Raw genomic sequence first — 16,079 nt, forward strand, 5'->3', positions numbered from 1 at the left:
TTGTAAGATGAATATAGTCTTTTTATTGACTACTTTGAGTAGAACAAACTAAATACATCTGTAACAGTTCGGGTTCCTTTATACAGTACATTAAATAAGTTATGCACAGGAATTAACAAATTCCTATTACAGAATTAAATGACAAAATATAGAAAACTCAATCCAACAAGTCTTCCCATACCAGAATTTCACATTTATCATTCCATGTTTAAAAAAAATCATTCTAATCATGACTGTTAGTATTTGATTTATTTACACTGGGGTTAATTTTTACTTTAATACATAAGGAGCCATCAAAGCTGCATGAAAACGATGGAAGACTATTTACAAACAATTCCTTATAGCACGGTATTGTTCTCGTCTTTTTTGGGGTCTGATCTTACAGTGACTGGCCTTAGTCAACTAACACATCAGTACTTGTAGCAAAATATAGTGGACTCGCCAAACATCTGAGGCAATGTTATGTAGTTACTGGAGGCCATGGTAAAAGTTTTCAGGATTAGCACTGTAGCAAAAGGGTCCTTAATCAACCCTCTCATTGGGTGCGCTGACTGAACTAGGAGCGCAGAATCCAGCCCTCTGTTATGTAGGGTAGTTTCATGAAAACTACATACTCTGCAGCTTCTCTGTTCTTTATGAACCCAGCTCAACGTTGAGGAATACTGGATCATCACTGGAAAGGTCCGATCGGTTAAAAGCAGAAAGGGACTTTGTAGGGATTTCACACTAGAAGTGCGGTTTCAGCAGAAATACACTGAACAGCCACAGGAGATGAAGGAAACCGAGATGAGAACCTTCCCTAGAATAAGAACTGTTTGCAAACAGGTTTCCGTTGTCTGGGAGGCATCAGCTGTTCTCGGAGGTGGATACAGACGGCTACTGAACAGCCTCCTCCCCAGACACGGCCCCAGCTTGTGCTTCAGGTAGGTATGCCCACATCCATAGGGAAGGACTTCAGACGAGGAAGGAACATCGCCAGCAATTATCCCTGCACCCTGCAATCCGGATTTGTGTACTGCTAAGAAGCAGCAGAGTTTGTACTGGAGAAGTAGCTCTTTCATCTACAAGAGATGTAAGCGACCAGTTGACTACCTGATGAGCCTTATCAGGTAGTCGAGTCACTACTCGACTAGTTGCTCCCCCCTTGTATCAGAGGCAGCAATGGGGGGGAGGGAGCAGGAGCTGGTGGGAGTAGGCTTAAAAGCCAGTTTCCCCCAATACTGTCTCTGTGGGGGATAGGGGAAACAGAGGCACAGTGGGGGAAAATGGCATGAGCAGAGGTGTGGGACTCTTATTACATTTAAAGGGCAGAGGCGCAGCCGGGATAGCAAGTGCCCCCTCCAATCGACTGATCGAGTAGTCGATGGAAATTCCATCGACTACTCAATTAGCTGATTAACTAAAATTTAACATCCGTATCATCTACCTGCACGCCGTATCCGAATCCATGCTGTGAACTGTGGCACTGACCATCTCTCCCGGGATAAAAACAAGAGGCTCTTACTATGGAATTTCAGCCATGGGGAGTTTTGCGCCTGCGAGCTGAGAGATTTGAGACGTGAATTAAGCACTTCATTCCTGGAGGCTGCAGGCTCCAAACGACACTCCCTAGGGAGCACAGCAGCCAGCCTGCTCGCTACCTGCTAGATCACCACCAGCCATCTGCAAGCCCGTCGCTGTTGCGAGCCTAAGAGACACTGAATTCCATCTCCATTGCCAGCTTCCCTTCTACAAAGGGACCAAACAATCTGGGAATCGTTTGCGTTGCTTGGCGCCAACCCATAAGTCACAGAACAGCAGCAGCCGCCTCCGCGAAACAAAACCCCAAAGGAGATGGATACGCTAGGCCTTACTCATGAACATGCTCCGATTCCTGTTGCGGTAGCTGCACACGTAACAAGCTCTCACAGGGCTCAGGAGTTCTAGGTAAACTGTGTGCACTGAGCCAACCTTCCCTCCGGACCAGATCCTGAGATGGCACCCTACTGGGCAGCCCTCTCGAGAGCAGGCTTTGAGTGACGGGCAGGACGACGTTCGCCGGTTTAAAACACTCTAGTGCAGTGCAAGCAGGGGTATTCCTTGGGCTGCACATCTCTGCCTGGACTGCAGCCGAGAGCAAAGCCCATGCCAGAGCTCTAGTCATCCCAGTTAGGCATAAATTAACACGCTGCAAACCGCGGAGACTTTCCTTTGAATCGGCTGCGAACGATCCCCTGTAATCGCGTGGATACTCAGAGTGGAAATTAAGCCAAGTCTAAAACTAGCAGCTTCCATGCAGTGGGAAGATCTTTTCTGCACAGGAAAGTAACCCAATCCAGCCAGGAGGCACAATGACAAGTCAAGATTTGGTCTGAAATAATCAGCAAACACGGAGAACGGGGGCTCCAAACTGAGCTGACTGATGAACAACGGACTGTCCGGTTAGAGAACAGGATGAACAAATGGGCCATATAACAAAGATCAGCTGTTTCCTCTCGGCCCGGAGACGTGTCTGGCTTCCCTCCTCTACAGTGCAGAGTTCTCCTCTCCAGGGAATGCCCATCCCCTCCAGTCCATGCGAGCTCAGGCCTGGGGAAAAGCAGAAATCTGTGACCAAAAACCTGGATTTCCTATTGTGAGAAGTTCTCCCTGGGTGGAAGATTTGCTCAGGCGGGCAGTTCCTTGCAGAGTTAGCAGGTGTAAAGCAATCTGGGCAGATGCAAAGTATGCATCTGGTGAAAGAGGAGGGGCAGCAAGTTGCATGGGGAGGCTGCGCCGGCGGCCCAGCCAGCCAGCAGAAAGGAGATCACCACACTTCATCCCTGGATACGGCGTGCTGGTTGTCCGGGTGCTCCTGCATGCCAAGGCAGGACATGGGAGTGCCTTCCCAAGGAAGTTCAGTTAAGACCAAGAGGAGGCGGCCACAGTCCTCTCGGTCGAAGTGATGTGCTTTCAGGTGCCAAGACTTCACAATGAGGGGCGTTGCGGTCCCACGGGCTAGGCTGGCCTTGGTTCCTAAGCACTGCTGATGGATTATAACAAAACAGACCAAGCCCCACAGACAGCAGCTGAAGCATTAGGGCTCTGGCGTGGCCAGTGGCGTCTTGACAACACTCCGTGGAGCAGAAGTGTCTTTTAGGTGTGAAAACAGGACAAGGTATAAAACAGACTGAAGGGAATGGAAGATTTAGAGTCCATTAGTGTCTATTGCTGCCACGGAAGCTGGGGTAGAGGATCGGGAGGTCGTTGCAGAGGTCTTCTCTAGGGCAGGACTTGGAACCCCATCAGCTGGCTTGGCAGTGGCTGCTGCCAATCGCCCGGTTGGCTTGGCTTGGCTGTGTATTCCCTGTCCGCAGATCCGATGATGCCTCTCCCAGTCTTTGTGCTGGCAGAAAGAGCCACAGTAGCGGGCAATGTTGCACCCACTGCACGTCTCACTGGCTTTGCGACCGCAGTTCCAGCAGCTCTGCAAGAGAGAACACACCGGCACTAAATCTATTTCAAAGGACGGTGCTCTAGTTGGAGGGCTGCTAGACACCTGCAGGGGTTGCAGGCACTGCTCTCCCAGACGAAACAGATTCAAAAAATCCCCCCTTCTAGCCATTTCCCTCACCTCGCAGCCCACCAACAGCCCAGGCCTCTGTGCTCGACCGAGAATAACTTGCCAGACTGTGCCCAGCTGGTAGCCCCTGACATCTCAGCCCACACGTAGGAACCATCGCTGTAGTGGTGCGGTAGTGGGGGAGAGTTACAGACGAGCCAGAGGAGGCTTGCACTACCCTGGCCAACAAGGGCAGGGAGCAGTCAGCCTCTTCGGGCCAGGCTGGGCCCTAGAAAAAGGCTGCAAGGGTGGAGAGGAGCACAGCTGTGCAGCAGGAGGAACCTGGCCGCCTGGGAAGCTACAGAGAACGGCTACGGAAAGGCAGGAGCTGGGGTGCCCTGACCTGACCCCACTCCCAGGCTGTGCCTGATACAGAGGCCTGAGCGGTACTAGGGCTGCAAGGAGGCAGCCAGGGCAGCAGGTCCACACGCCCTTGCCAATGAGGAGTGGCCATTTCAGATACGGTTTGCCCCGGGGCAGGAGCTGGTCACCGAGCAGGGAGGGTAGAGGGGATTGGGGCTCCCTGGGAGGGAAGGAGCCCAGAGTGCAGGGCACTGCCACAGGCAGTACTGCAAGGAAAGGGCCTGGTGGGCTGGAAGGCTATGTCTGGACACCAGAAGTATCCTGAAATAGCCATTCCGCATCTTTAAACACCCCCGTTATTTTGGAGTAGATTGCGCCACTCCAGCGCCGCTGCCGGCCTCCCTCCACAAGGGTCAGGGACTTGTTGGCACGGCGCTTTATTTCAAAACTAGCGGGCGCGGGCGTTACCTGGCACTGCTTGGGAAAGTGGAGGAACAAAACGTAGAAAAACAGTCGCCCAGCATCGTTTTTTGAATGGTAGAAAAGTTGCACTGAGTTTTATAGGGATTAAAATATATTAAAAAAAGTACAAAACAACCAATTTTACGTGTTATCACCAAAAGCTTTATTGTAAACTATATTTTTTGGTTCATTATTCTTAACAAATATGTACAAATATTTTCCACTTCCCACTCTTGAACACGCAACACAGAGCTGTCCATGTGAAAGGCCATGTCTCCAGATCCATTCCAGCTCCTTGAAGTGACTGTCCTGGCGCTTTGGCAGGATACATTGTTGAAATATAAGATGGCAGTTGATATAACTGAGGTGAGGAGCCTGAGGAGAGGGAGGGGGAAGGGAGCCACGCGCTTGCCGCTGGTGCCCGAGCCCACCCTCCGCTGGCCTTAGTGAGTGACTGGCCCCGCCGGGAAGCCGCTTCTCCCCGCACTGCCAAGCTCCGTGCAGCCCCGGGGAAGGCTCTTCCCTCCCACAGTCCCTTAAAGCCCTCTCCTGGAGGAAAGGTTACCCCATGCAAAGTTTGGTTGCGGTAGCTCTGACAGTGTCCAAGTTATTAGCGCACAAACACACAAACATTCTCCTTTAGAGATTAGATTTGGCGCTGTGGAGACAAACAGCTGCTAAGGGAGCAGGAAGTGAAGCTGCCTCAGGGATCTCTCAGATGGCATCTCACGTCCCTCTTGCTGCAAGGCTGGCAGCAAAGGTGCCTGTCAGCAGGAGCTTGGCAGTTTTGTGCCTAACACTGTTTGCTCCTAGCAATAATTGCGTGGCTGGTAGCTAAGAGCCTAACTCCGCTGCTTGGCAGTGGAATGGCTTTAGAGTCAACACGCGCAGGAGAGCCATCCGTCTTCCGGAAGGAGACTGGAAAAATCCTTCACTGACATCTGCAGGAAAGCTTGAGAAACGGGTCAGAGCTTGAAAACCGCTGACACTCCTGCCGAAAGCGGCGCGTTTCACGGCTCACAGGATACACTGGAGTAACGCGGGGGTGAGCGAATGATGCTCTCCACAGAATGACTGCCGAGCTTAGCCACGAAGCGATCCCCTGGCTGGACAGCCCAGCGTTTTCCCGCGCACTTTCCAGAATCTATCACGTGCTGGTGCTTGCACCACTTCTCTTGGGAGAACTCTCACTTGAAGAGATCTCACAAGCCCAGGGTTGCCCCAATATTTAACCTAAAAATCATCCCTTCGCTTCCTTTTCTTTCATCACTTCGGTGTCATGGTAACCGACTCCTCCCGCTCCTTGGCACCCGCATCCTTCACTGCTTTGGCGACTGCTACACCCTCCCCTCAGAGAGACCTTTCTGGGCCAACCTTTTATATTCCTTGCTTTGTGTCTCTCCAGAATAATATGGAAGAAGCAGATTGCTCCTTTCAGCCCGAAGAGGGCCTGTGTACCAGCTGGTGCAAGCTGTGTCGGACCTGGCAGGCAGTGCCATCCAATCCCAGCTCAGCGATACAACCCACCACCCAAGTGACCCGAAACTCTATCAGAGGCTGGGAGGGGATAGAAAGAGCGGATCTCTCATGACTGCCACGTTCTGTACACTCCCGCTGAAGCGTCTGGCACAGGCTGCTGCCAGAGACAGGACACGGGGCTAATGGCCCACTGCTCTGACCCAGTCTGGTGGCTCTGGCCCTACCTGCTTCCATTAGTGGCGAGAATCTTAAGAGTCCTCTTTAAAAAAAACGAGTGTCACTGGGATTCCCCCTTCCCGGTCTGGCCCTCACCGTGCCTCACATGACACTTCTAGCGCCAAACTAGTTTCCCTGCTCTATTAGCTCTACCCAGAACCCTGTGACATCACTTCCCACGCGCAACGCACTGCACGGGGCACACTGAAATCAGCATCAGGGGAAGTGGTGGAGTGTCAGCTGGCGAGGGCCTGGGTGTGACAAGGACAGAAGGGAAGGAGTCCAAGATAACCCACAGCTGAGCCGCTGAATGACGGGGAGCACGGCAGAGATGTTGCCAGCGATGGAGAGAGCCCAGTGAACCGTCCCCTACAACAGCTTCAGGCCTATTACTGAAACAGTGAGAGAAAGAATGGACCGAGCTATTTTCTTGGCTGAAGCCGAGAGGACTTCTGTCGGTGCCTATTAGCTCGGAAGGCATCTAGAATACATGCAAACACCCTGCTGGGTATGTTTTGTGTTTCTTTAGTTTCGGAAAAATCAAATGAAAGTTTCATACTCTCCTGCTCACGAAAGCCATTCTTCAGCAAAACCACTTCAAAACCAGACTTCAGTGAGAAACTGCAGAGCTGGAACTCACACGCAAACCTGACACCTCCAGACTGGGTCCGGTTGGGAACGTACGCGCCCATCTTTGCCCGTGTGTATATTTACCTGCCCAACTGTCGTTTCTACTTCATGCACTCCATTAGGCTTTACGAGTTTTCACAATGAGAAAAATACTGGGGCTCTCTGTGGAGTGCAGGTAAGTGTTCATATCAAAATGACTCTGTTTTGCAGCATGTGTTTTGTAAGAGCAATCCCCAATATCCAAGATGTTATTCACCGGATTTAACTGCACAGACAGACGGACGGACGCGTGGTCACATCCTTACAGACTGATGTATAATTGAGCCACCTAAGTCTCAGAACCCCATCTGGAATGAAGTGAGGAATCAAACTTGAATGCTGCATCTTTCGGGCAGTAGAACGGCCTAGTGGGTAAGGGTATGTGGGCTGGGACTCAGGAGAGCTGGGTTCTTTGGTCTGCTAAGTCACTTTCCCTCTCTGCCTTTGTCTCCCCATGTGGGATAATGGCGAGGGTGACGAGACAATGAGGATGACAAATCAGGGACACTTTTTCAGAGGAGGTGGGGGAATCGCAGCCTATGCAGGACAAAGCCCCTAATATCAGGCCACTCTTGATTTCCTTGGCCAAGTGCTTGGAGAACTAGGGAGGGAACGCACTAGAGAAGAGCTCAGTATTAAAGTCATTACGAAAAACTGAGCAACGTTTGTTAAACCACTTGAGGGAATGAAACCAAATCAGCTACTGCAGCGTGGCCGTCGCCAGAGGGACGTGCAGCAGAACTGTACCCGGCCGCTCGGATTTCCCTTTCATACGGCGATGAACCTGGGTAGCAATCGTGGCGCTGCTCCAAGTCAGGAGCCTCCAACACCAGTTTCATGAGGGACTGAGCCTCTTCTGCAGACTTCACTGCATGTCATAGAACCCCAGGGCGGGCAGAGACCTCAGGAGACATGGAGTCCAGCCCTCTGCCCAAGGCAGGACCGACCCAACTCAATCATCCCAGCCAGGGCTTTGTCAAGCTGGGACTGAAACACCTCTAGGGATGGAGATTCCACCCCCTCCCTAGGGAACCCCTCCCAGTCAAACGGAATCATTTCTAAGCGGTCTCTGCTATCCAAGAAACAGCAGCCCACTCCCAGTCAACGTGAACCGGCACCTACCAGCCTCTCACCCTGGAACCCCGCCCAATCTGCAGGGCTATGGCCCTGGCGTCTTACCTCTGTAGACTCCTCCTGCTCATTAATGACTAGGAAGGCATCCTCAGTAGCCTGGCGCTTCGCATCTGCAATGGTTTGTTCCATGCGGGCCCTCTCCGACGCAATCATTTCAAATGCCTTCTGCTCTGCCTCCGCCACAGCTTTCTGCACCTCAGACATGGCCTGGCGCTTCACCTCATTCACGGCTTCTTCTGGAAGAAAACACCCTCATCAACCGGCCTGGCAGGCAAAGCCAGCCTGGGACAAGCTGGCAGAGACACTGGGAACATGACAGCGGTAGGGTGGAGGCATTAGACACACAATAAGCAGATAAGAATGCTGGCCCATGCCAGGGGACCTCATCCTGGAGCTGAAGAGGCAACCTCTCTAGGGGGAAGAGAGAAATTCAGTGGTACAGGCAAGTCAAGCCATGGCCATTCTGCCGAGAAGAGTACCTAGCGCCCATGGACACGATGCTTCCTAGGATCAGCCTCCACACTAGGAACAGCCTGAATCCATCACCTGGCTCTACACAACCCTTTGAGAGCCCTGATGCCTCTTGCTTCTGGTCAGTAGCGATTAGCTAGCAGCCCCTGAAGACCAAAAGTGGTGGAAACCCAGGCAGGAGGTCAAGAGTATGAAAGGGAAAAAAACGGGCTCGAAAAACTCGAGATTGTAGGCCCAAGGAAAGGGGGAGGAGCCCCAGATAAATGTGGATGAAATGATGCTGGTTTCCATGGCAATGGGATTAGTCTCCCCAGGGCATTACTCCAAACCTCCACATTTGGCCACTGGGTGCATCAAGTTCACACCTACGTTTTCCCAAAGGTGTCCCAGCACCTTTCCTGGGACTGATCCTTGTGGGGCCGTGCAGGCCTGGAAGGTGCCAGGCCAACTCCCAAACCGCACCCCCCACCTGTGTATGTGGTCAGCGCAGGCACATGCCACTGTGCAAAGCTGGGCCAGCACACACCCAGCCCCCAGGCCCACCCACATTCAAGATGCTTTTCTACAAGCACGACTTTGCATCTGGCCCTACGCCACCCTCCCCCCCACGCTGCATTTACCCCGTGAGCTTGTGGTAACTCATTACGTGACCCCGCGATCAGTACGTACCAGCTTTTTTCCATATCTCTTCAGTAACGTAGCCTGCCCCTGACCTGCTGCTGAAGTCCCGTTGGGAATCTGCGGAAACAAGAAACACACAGGTGGCTCAGCAGCGTCTCCTCTCGCTGAATGATTCTGCTTAAACAGGCACTCCAAGCCCTGTGAGAAAACTACGAGAACCCGCAGACAGGGCCTAGAAACCTAACTACAGCACCAAGGGACCACGCCAGGCTTCCTAGTGAAAACCCAAGCAAGTGATTTCTGCAGCTCAGACCATTCATCAAATGGCAAGATGATAAATGAACTTTTAATTAGCGTCCTGCATGATTTATAGCACAGCACAATCCATTTCATCTTCCGATACTTTATAATCCCAGACTGTATTTATAAATATACCTCATCTTACATCTGCCCTGTGCAATGATTGTGAACATCAATCTATCCTAACAATGTATTGCATTAAATACAGCACTTTTCACAGGCAACTCGCAGTCAAACAAGTACAAACCATGCCTCTCTTACAGCTATAGGTGCCCTCACAACACACCCAGGGGGACCCAGTGCGAGAGGTGCTGCTACACAGTATCTCTAGTTGGTTTCACGTGATCTCAGCACTTTCAAGATATATTTCTGCTGGAGAGGTTTTCGAAAGTCAGTAGTAGTGCGGCTTTTACACACAACCCTTTGGGGTGTATTTTAAAAAAAATATGTTTTACTAAAGGTTCACATGACATCAGAAAAATTAAACTGAGGTCAAAGGGTAACGGAAGAGGCAGACGTGAGGAGTTTGTTGTTCAATAGGTTTCTACAAAACTCGGCACTGTACATACCAGCTATTTCACTGACTTGGAGGTTTTTGATCTAATTGCACCCCCTAGCTTAAAAGCACTGGTACTACAGCTCTTGATCTTACGCCTGTTAAGGGAGAACTCAACAAGATTCTTGCTCTTTTAAGCCTTTTTTAACACCTTGGTGCTGGCTGTAGCTACCTGAGCAGCTTTAAAAGGCTTTTCTGCTCTGAGAAACAACTACCATTCAACGTTACTCACTCCCTGTTCTTAACAGATCTGCTGCCTGGCTGAGTTCAGTACCACCTTTTTTCCACTTCGCTGAGCCAGCTAGAACTACCGTGTTAGTCGGTAACTTTAAAAACAAGCAGTCCTGTGGCACCTTAGGGACTAACCAATGTATTAGGTCATGAGCTTTTGTGGGTAAAAGCCATCATCCCTGCAACAAACCCTGGTGCCAATGCTGTGCACACATCTACACAAGCAACACCGTCACAGGACCTAACCACAGCAGCCACCATATCAGGGGCTCCTTCAACTGCACATCCACTAATGTGATCGATGCCATCAAGTGCCAGCAACGCCCCTCTGCCAGTACAATGGCCAAACCGGACAGTCTCTGTGACACCGGATAAATGTACACACATCAGACATCGGAAGCTGTAGGGAGGTGGTTCCCAACCTGTGGTCCACAGAGCGCTGAGGTCCGCGGTGGTACTGTAGGGGGTCCGCACAGAGCCTCCCACAGCCAGCACGTCCTTCAACCTGCGTTGCTTCCTGCGGCTTGGGAAGCTGCACAAGCTGAGAGACTTGCTGGCTCGGAGCCTCTCAGCTGGTTAAGAGTAGCCATTCCTAGGTACAACTTCTTCATGGCTTTACATTGGCTGGCTGAAAAGGATTTTTTCCTAATGAAAATCTGCTTCTCAAACAAAGCCTACAGTTCCCTGGTACTTGCAGAGGTATCAGCGGGCCAGTTGGTATTGGCTTTATAATTATGGCTGCAACCATTTCACACTCTATTCCCCCTCCTCCCTAAATAGTTTAAGGTTATTTCTGTAGAGAAATGTTGAATTTTTGCTAAGCTTGGAGAAAGCTGCTCAACCATTTCAGAATTCCAGGCAGCTATGAGGAAGCAAAAATGCTTCCAATTTTTTTTAACTCACTATTTTTGGGTGCAGTTGAAACTCACAACAACTTGGTTCACAGGTTCTAGAGCCATCAAACACTCCCAAAGCAGGGCAAAGAGAAACCCTTTCAGCCTCCAAGCGTACAAGCGTGCGCTCCCTCCACTCGCTCACTAACGCGCGGAGGTTCCAGAGCACTATACCCAACCCAATGATGCCTGGCAACATTTGCCCCCTGCTGCTGTTAGCTCTCACCCCCTGGCTGGTTTTAAGCCTCTCGGTCCAAGCCTGGAGCCCGCTGCTGTGGAACCACAGCCTCCAGCGAGCGCCGAGCAGTTGGCTCCCCCTCTTACCGCTACTAATGGAGTCCGAGCTCCCGGGACTGTGCTGCCTCGAGATGAATTCGCTCCCTCCCTTTCTCGCCTCTGTGCTCTCGCTGCACCGCCTCTTCCAGTAGTTGAGCTCTTCCCGGTCGGCCTCCTGACAGCGCCGCAGGACAGCCATCGAGCGCCGCGTCTTCTCCACCATTTCCATAATGCAGTTCAAGGCCTTGGGGGCGGGAAAGGGGGGGTTTCAGAACTCTTACCGAGGCCTGGGCTAGGGGTTCTCTAGAGCAGAGCACGGCTTCTTCGCAGATGCCACCCGATGGAGAGCGTTCCCTCCCAGCAACCAGCACCGTCTGCTCACGCAGAACACAGAACACGAGTCACTCGGCACCAGTGGGAAAACCAGAGACATTCAGCGCCCTGGGGAACTAAAGCAGAACATTCTTTCCCCACAGCTGAGATTTCTCTTGCTGCTTCAAGTATTATTCAAATGGGCTCTGATATAGCATCATCAGATTCGTGATAGCTGGCTCCTTTCGGACTCCCCCTTCTTTATTCTACAGACAAGCGCAGGGCATTGTCCCTGTTTGGGCTAACCCATCAGCACGATTTCAGCCACCGTAAGGTAACCGATACACACACAGAGCCGGGAAAAAAACCAATTTCAGTTACTCACACAATTATTGTCCAAAAATAACTTCCATTTATTATTAAAAACCTCCCTTTGAAAGACTGTGGGGCAGAATTAGTGAGAAATTTCTCTGTATCGGCAACTCAGCAGCTAACCAAGCCACTGATTTACAGAAGTGAAATTTCGTATGGCAACAGTTTTGGGCCATTTCACAGCAGCCCTGTGACGAACACTGAAATCTGATTAATACTTCTACGGCTCTGCCCAAACAGGTTCAAGAGCACACTGGCTTCCAAACGTCTCTCCACCTCCCAGCATCTGGAACGGCACAGAACACGGGGAATGTAGGGATTCCCCTCAGCCAGTCAGACTGACCTTGCCTTAGGAAACAGACAGTCGCCAGGAGGGACCCTCGTTTTCTGTTTTTAACCCCCCCCCCCCCCGCCCCCAGTTCTCTCAGAAAAAAAAAATTCACGTTTTTCTATGGTTAAAATGAAACGCTGGCCTCCCTAGCCACCCTATATATAGACAGCAGTTGAACACAACATTTTATTGAGAGATTTACCATTTTGAAGCACACCTGAAGGCTACTAGTGCCATCCATCATTGTAACACCACACAAGAATTGCTGCTCGGCTCTCAGGCAGTGCCCACAGCAGCAGCGGGAAGTACGGGTGGCAATGCCATTCCACGCCACATTTACTTCTGTGCTACTATCGGCAGTGCTGCCGCCAGCAGCTTCTCACCCTGCCCCGGAATACATTCCACTCCCCCCAGGGGGTGTACCCCCAATTTGAGAGCTTCTGGACACTGGTCATTTCAAATCTACGAAGTATCTGAGGGAATCTGTCCGTTTAGTCAAGAACTCCTCCTAAACGGACCTGGCACTCGGCAGGCAGCTTCCTCTCGTCAAAGCAAGGTCAGGGTTTGGGTGTGCCAGGAACATGGGATGTTTCTGCAATGGGATGGCTTCTCAGAAAACCAGACGAGAGAATCACCAGGCAGGGGAAAGAGGCCAGCTAGGGGCACACCCCCAGTCCAGGAATGCCCCTTGCACAGAGTCGCAGAGGCCTGGGAAGCTGGTACCAGCAGAGACAGCGTCTCTTCTGCGGCCTGCAGAGCCTCTGGTGTGGACGGAGTGGGCTGGGGTGCTCCACTCTGCTTGAGGTGGACCCTGCGCACTTGAAAGCGACTGGCAGCCGCCTGTCACGGATTTATCTGCGCTTATGCCATCTTGTCCCCTTTTCTGGGATGGGGCAAGCAGCCCCTTGCTGACTTCTTCAGCTTCTCTGCTGGGGCCAGGGAGGGGGAGCCGTGCCGACGGGCAGACGGTGCTGCTGGAGCACCACACACCGAGCCCTCGGTGCCAGCGCGGAGTCCGATTGGTGTGCTGGTGCTGGGGGAAAGGCAGACTCCATCAGGAGGACATGAAGCCGAATGCCCTGCTCCTTCGTAAATCCTAGGTTTAAAGGATTTGCAAATCTTATACCTTTTGCTGACGTGTGCTTCAGCCAGGCAGCTCCCCTTGCGGGAATCACAAGACTGGGATATGCCCCGATCAGGGTCCAAGTCCTCAAGGGGACCAGTTACTCTAACTATTAATATGGGTAAACTACCTACCAAGAAAAAGCTATCGAACGGGAGAACAGCTGAGCTGTTCCGATGCACTGAGGGTGGGGAGTTCATGCAGAGCCACTTATACTGTGCCATGGAGGTGCTGTGCTATAAGTACCGCTAGGGGGAAAACTTCTGGCACCCGTTCATGTGGAAGAAACACGAGGAAGGACTCGTAGCAGAACCAGCCGTCTCCCAGCCATGCCGGATTTAGGAAATGTTGTAGCCTTGATTACCAGCCCCTCTCTCAATACAATTTTATCACAATGACGTTATATGCAGGGATAACTTTAGAAAACTTTAATAGTTTTCATTGACTTCCCCAAGTCCCCGAATCCAGGATTAGTGCCAGAAGAATGAACAGCATTTGCGGGGGGGGGAGGGGTAAATTTCCAGCTAGGCCTCTCTCCAGCCCCCACTTCTGCACACACACTATTAGCCCGTGTTTTGCTCAGCACTTTGCAGATGAAAATATCTGTTACAATGCTAGAACTTGTAAGCACAGCCTAGCGTGTGTACGTGCATGCAAGTGGTAGCAGGGGGTCTGAGTGGTTTTGCAGGTACTGCGCTTACCAAATGAGCTTCCAGAGGCATTAGCTCATTTAAAAGTTATAAACAAGTGCAAGTCCTCACAGGTGTCCAGGCCTGCCAAGTGCAGGTGTAACCCACACAATGCCTGCTACAGATTCCCTGGGGCCTGACCCAGAGAGGTCAGAACTTCTGCTAAAGCTGCAATAGCTCTGGAGATCCTGGGTTCAATTCCCACACTGTCAGACAGGACGACAGGGCTCGCAGAGACACACATTTAAGCCACCTGTCCATGTCGCAGGCAGGCCTCCGTTTCCAAACAGACCCAAGAAAATAGCTTTGCTGCAGCTCCACTTCGCACTGCATCACCAGCCACAACAAAAGGATGTGTTCTTCTTTAACTAGGACTTATTTTACAATGTAGTTCTCATGAAAAGAGATCGCCTCTGCTGCCTCCTTACCTGCAGGATGCCCTGCGCCCTTCCGACTGCCTTTCCCCCCACAAAGACATTTACCTTGTTTTACCCCAAAATCCAGACATGACAGACAGGTCAGACTGGCGAGGGTAAATGCAGCAGGAGTTTTCACACCGTTTCAGTGTGCACTACAAATGGGCCACTTGGAAAATGCTGCGTTGATACCGCCTATGGCACTGCCATGGAAATGGAGCAGCTGGTGGTTTGAATGCTGGGCCTTCAAAGAGGCTTGTTTGGGGTTTTTTTTTTTTTTTTTTTTTAAAGGTTCCTTACGTGATCGAGATGCTTCCACTCCTCAGCCCACTCCCTCTCTGTTAAGCGATGGTCCACCAGCTCATCCTGGTAGCCTCCATTCAAACCTGCAATGAACGACACCCCAAATTAGGACCAGACTGGAGGATTTTCCCATTAGGCTTCACCAGGCTGGCAAACAGTGGCCTGGGCGCTCTAGCCAGCAGCTTGTTACCCTGAAAAATGTAGGTTGCAATGGTGCAGAGCAGGGATTTGTCCAAGTAGTTCCCGGAAACTGGCCTCTGGGAACACGGCTGCATGGAGTCCAAGCCCAGCAGCCCTTCGGGGGGGAGCTCTGGAGGCAGTGCTACGTTAGGGCATTAGCTTGAGCAGAGCCAAGACAAGTCTGTCCACCCGTGCTCCCCACTGCAATGCATTCACACGCGGGCTGCCTACAGCAAGAGGGACCAGGCGGAGGAGAGCAGACAGCACCACTCACGCTGGATTGTAAAGAACCGCAACTAGCCATTTAGATGCAGCTTCCCCCCCGCATCTGCCTATAGAAAACGGTTCTGGCAATGTGCATTTTCTTGGCGGATCCCCTCGGTGCACTGTGCACCCAGCTGGGTACGCGACCGCCCCACGGGAGCCCTAGAATGACATCCCGCAAGGCGACGTCTGGACAGAGAAGGGCCGGGCCTTTCTTACTGAGATTGCGATGTCTGTCGCGCATCTCCCTCTGCTCCAGGAGCTTGCCGGGGTCTCTGTACAGCTGGGTCGTGGTGATGTCCTCCAAGGTGTAGTGCTGGAGGGGCGGGGGGGTCGGATGGAACTGCCCCGCGGGATTCATGAGGGGTAGAGCCAGGGCAGGGCTGTGCCGCGGGGCTGGACTAATGGTGCACACTCGCTTGGCCGGCGGCTCCGACGGGAGGGGGTCTCTCTCAAAACTAGTCTCTTCTCTTCTGAAAACAAGCCCGAAGAGGTGGGTGTCAGCACTACGAACGGACTCCGAAAGGGAAAGAGGGACCTCGGCTGGCCAGAGAGCAGCCCCCAGCTGCAGGAGTCTGGGCAGCTGCACTTAGTGGGGACAAGCTAGGAAGCCAAAAAACACGTATTACGCTTGGAAAAGACCAAGCCACAGGCGCAGGACACTGCCTTTGGGGAGCAGGGGAAGGGTGCTAATTCAGATTATTTCCCCGTGGCTCTTCTCCAAACTCCAGGCACCTTCTGTGTAATTCTTCACAAAACTTTTCCAAGGCTTAACGCACCCCTGCAAAACACCCCCTCCCTGGTCCCAGCACCGCCAGGGCAAGCCTCAGGGACCAGCCACAGAGGACGCCAGCGGGACACTTGCACAGGCTGCTGGAGCGCCCGGCGATGCTTGGAG

At 51.9% G+C, this 16,079-nt stretch overlaps 1 protein-coding gene across 5 annotated transcripts in view; it reads right to left on the minus strand.

Moving 5' to 3' along the window:
- Positions 1 to 16,079, minus strand: part of CBFA2T2 (CBFA2/RUNX1 partner transcriptional co-repressor 2) — a 100,511-nt gene continuing 84,432 nt past the window's right edge. For 2 of the 5 annotated variants that reach the window (XM_075901503.2, XM_006134185.5), the window contains exons 6-11: positions 15,401 to 15,654; positions 14,735 to 14,820; positions 11,240 to 11,435; positions 8,984 to 9,052; positions 7,889 to 8,079; positions 1 to 3,445 (exon numbers count right to left, since the gene is read on the minus strand). In XM_075901503.2, coding sequence (XP_075757618.2) covers positions 3,167 to 3,445; positions 7,889 to 8,079; positions 8,984 to 9,052; positions 11,240 to 11,435; positions 14,735 to 14,820; positions 15,401 to 15,654 — 1,075 coding nt within the window. In that variant the 3' untranslated portion in view covers positions 1 to 3,166. Of the gene's footprint in view, positions 3,446 to 3,467; positions 7,018 to 7,888; positions 8,080 to 8,983; positions 9,053 to 11,239; positions 11,436 to 14,734; positions 14,821 to 15,400; positions 15,655 to 16,079 lie in introns of those variants that run through there. The other 3 variants (XM_075901504.2, XM_075901505.2, XM_075901506.2) reach the window with 3 other exon arrangements.

This window comes from Pelodiscus sinensis, chromosome 17 (assembly GCF_052426305.1).
Source record: "Pelodiscus sinensis isolate ZL-2025 chromosome 17, ASM5242630v1, whole genome shotgun sequence".
In the NCBI taxonomy this organism is placed as follows: domain Eukaryota; kingdom Metazoa; phylum Chordata; order Testudines; family Trionychidae; genus Pelodiscus; species Pelodiscus sinensis.